The following is a 3,238-nucleotide window of genomic DNA, read 5'->3' as shown; positions in this document are numbered from 1 at the left end:
CCCGCCGCAGGGCCGCCGTGCTGCGGGCGGCGCTGGCGGCGCGGGGCATCCGCACGCGCGCGACGCCGCAGCCGCCCGAGATGGAGGACGCCCGCGTCCGCCTCGTGCCGGACGAGGAGGACCCGCGCAGCAGCCTCGTCGTGCCCGTCGTGCTGCTGTACCCGACCGACCTCCAGTCGGACCTTGTCAAGGCCTTTGGCGAGGCCGACGTCCTGGCCGACCACCTGCGCTACATCTTCCCGCTGCCCTGGGACCGCGCCGCCGCCTACACCCTCGACGCCACCGAGTGCTACGTCGAGACGGTCGACGGCGGCCTCATGAGGTGGGGCAAGAAGATGCCGCTGCTCAAGGTCCTGGCCTCCGGCAGCGTCGAGATTGTCGATGACGTCTTCAAGGTCTTTGTCGTGCCCAAGGCCAAGGCCGCCGCCTGGGTGGACGACTTTAAGATGAAGAAGGCGGCCGAGAAGAAGCAACTTGTTGTTGGTGTTGGGAAATAAGAACTAAGGGGCGTCGGCCAGGGAAATGAAGAATGACATGAATGATAGGGAAGAGCACAGCGATGGCAAGCGAACGGTCCAATGAAGTGATGCAATCTGATGCGGTATGCCTACGACGCCTTCAATACAAGAGAAAGAGAAAAAAAAAACAATCCTCTCCAGACCTGAGTCGTCCATCTATTCCTTGCTCCCAACTCGTCAGCAAAAAGAGACAAAAGGTAAAAAAAAAAAACGGAATGCCAGAGAAATCAACCCAAGATGCCATGAAGGATCCCATTACAACGACGTTATCGCAGGCAGACTCGCCGCCCTTCTCCTTTTGGCCCGATGCAGATCCACGTCAGTATCGCTGACACGGCCCTTGTCCCGACACTCTCCGTCCGCAGCACGCCGCTCGAAACTCTGGTCCCGCACGCTGAGGTCCATCAACAGCAACGCTGCGTTCTTCTCGGCAGGGTCCACGCCAGGCACGTTTCTCCTCCCGCCTCTTCTCCGCAATGGACCGGGGAGCCGCCCGGGCTTGCCGTTCTGGGCTTCCTCGCCCACTCGTCCGTGTCGGCCGAGTCGTACTGATCGAGCCGCCGCTTAGCCGGGCCACGTCCGTTGCGTCGGGGGTTGAGCTGCGCGGCGGCGCCGCACGCGCTGCCGACGTCACGGGCGCGGGGGCGAACCGGGGGACGGCGCTGAGCCAGGGGTTCGGCGGCTGGAATCCCATCTCCTCCCGGTGGTACGCTGGCGGGGCCTGCTGAGGACGTGCCTGCACAGGCGGGTACCCATGGTTCGCGGCCGTCCAGCCAGAGGTGTGCCGCATGGAGGTCGGGGCGGCCGGGCGGTGGAAAGCGTAGCCGAGAGCGCTGGAGCCCAGACTCGAGGCCGAGTCCGGACCCGATTCCGGGCCCGAGTGATGGCCTTCGGCGTCCGTGTCTGTGCTGTAGGGGCTCAGGAGCCGGGTATAGACGCGGAGACGGCGGTCGACGTCACGGACCGGCCGGAGGGGTCGGCGGTCCTGGCGGGAGTCGGGGCTGCTGGTGTAGCCGCCGCCGCCGCTGACACGATGGCCCGAGGCGAGAGCACGCAGGATAGTCCGGCGCGTAATCTCCGCCTCGCGCTGGGCGTCGTATATGATCTGCGAGCTGATGATCATGCGTTGGAATTCGGGGGCACCGGGCGGTATGCATTCAGATGGGAAGGCGGGACCGAAGAGCGGGATCAACGCTCCAGCAATGTCGTGGCAGAATGTCGCGCAGACAGCCTTGGCACAGTTGTAGGGCATCCAGTATCCTTGCCGGTGTTAGCAGGACGCTTCATGGGCATGTTGGGGGCGTCGTCACCGACCTTGAGCCAGAATGGCACCGCCTGTGATGCTGTGTGTGATGTCTTTGAGCCCAGGGTTGAGGCTCAACATCTTCGCTGGCACCGTCTCGAGCACGCCAGTCAGCAAGGCCTGTGAGGCTCGGTCAAGCCAAGTGCGAAACATACCTTTCCGTACTTGCAGCACTTGAAAAAGGGCGTCATGCGAACCAGGCCAATGTTGTAGTCCCACATGACCATAAACTCGGCGTCAACGCCAGGCACCCTGAACTCGTACTTGAAGACTGGCGACACGACTCATCAGCAGACGTACGCGACATTCGACATCAATGATGAACCCACCTTCAAAGCTTTCCCGCCCCGTCTTCTCGTAGAAGTCTTTCTTCCCGCTGTTGTACGGAATGTGTGCGCAGCAGTTGTGAATCTGGCCAAAAGGGGTGACTTGGAATTTCTCCACCGCGCGGCGGGCAACGTCGTCGACATCCTGGTAGGGCCAGTAATTGATAGGACCCCTGGGTTTTGATTTGACGGTGAGCAGCTCTTTGGTCATCCTGAACTTGCTCACGAGCGGCCTTCCGATGCGTGACGGCGAGGTATCATCAGCGGTCGAGGTGGCGGGTGAGGAGGCTGTAGGGCTGGGCATGAACTGAGGGAGTCGGGTGGTGGATGGGGCGGGGGAGGATCCTTGAGGGGAAGGGTTGAGGAGAGATGCAAGAGAAAGCATGATGCCGTTTGTTTCCACGCTCGCTGCTCGCAGAGTTGTCTCGAAAAGTTGATCTGCTTCCTGCGCGCTGTGTAGGGAGGGGGAGGGGGGGAAGGCGACAGGGCTTTGACTTGGACGTACTGACTGAACCGGCGAGCAGGAAAACCCCCACGAGGATCGGAGGCGGTGGGATGGATGGGTTTAAGACAGGGCTGCGGGAACAACAAGACCCGTCAGGAAAGATGAAAGAGGAGGGGAGGGGGAGGGGAAACTAGATGCTCTCTCCTCGCGCCGCTCCGTGGTGATGGGCAGTAATGGCAAACACCTGACGCCTGCTTTTCTGGGGATCGATGCCTCGCGCGTCTTGAGAGAATGGAGTGTGGCAGGTGCTGAGAGCAAAGCCGCGTGACGAGCTCCAAAATGACCAGGACAAGGGGTCGATGGGCTACCGGTCCTTTCGTCAGCGGCCACGACTTAGGTGTTCGGCGGTGCCGCAGTTCGGCGTGTCCAAGGGAGATGATATCAAGGAAGACACTCCTTCTTCGTGGCTTGTCGTGTTCTCGGTGCAGATTTCCTTTGTCGAGCTGTCTTGTAATCGAGCCTCTCAGGACTGTGAGCTCCGTTTGTGAGAGTCCACCGCTTCTTCTATAGCGTCTATCGAGGAAGGGCCTCCGAGTGATAGGTGACGAGGGCGAGGATGAGGGTCCGAGATGCCAACACCATTGAT

General features: G+C 61.2%; 2 protein-coding genes across 2 annotated transcripts; one reads left to right on the top strand and one right to left on the bottom strand.

Moving 5' to 3' along the window:
• Nucleotides 1–80: 80 nt before the first annotated feature.
• VDAG_00568 (uncharacterized protein) lies at nucleotides 81–497 on the top strand (the record flags this gene model as incomplete). The annotated part of the gene is made up of 1 exon (XM_009651945.1): nucleotides 81–497. One exon carries the CDS (start codon nucleotides 81–83, stop codon nucleotides 495–497), a length of 417 nt encoding a protein of 138 aa, XP_009650240.1.
• A 276-nt stretch (nucleotides 498–773) lies between these two features.
• On the bottom strand, nucleotides 774–2,532 carry VDAG_00567 (uncharacterized protein; the record flags this gene model as incomplete). Its single annotated transcript, XM_009651944.1, has 5 exons — nucleotides 774–1,042; nucleotides 1,068–1,778; nucleotides 1,833–1,941; nucleotides 1,977–2,092; nucleotides 2,151–2,532. 5 exons carry the CDS (start codon nucleotides 2,530–2,532, stop codon nucleotides 774–776), a joined length of 1,587 nt encoding a protein of 528 aa, XP_009650239.1.
• Between the last annotated feature and the right edge of the window lie 706 nt (nucleotides 2,533–3,238).

The sequence above is a fragment of the Verticillium dahliae genome, genomic scaffold (assembly GCF_000150675.1).
Source record: "Verticillium dahliae VdLs.17 supercont1.1 genomic scaffold, whole genome shotgun sequence".
In the NCBI taxonomy this organism is placed as follows: Eukaryota; Fungi; Ascomycota; class Sordariomycetes; order Glomerellales; family Plectosphaerellaceae; genus Verticillium; species Verticillium dahliae.
Note: the sequence above shows the minus strand (reverse complement) of the source record. Positions and strands in the feature narration are given on the sequence as shown.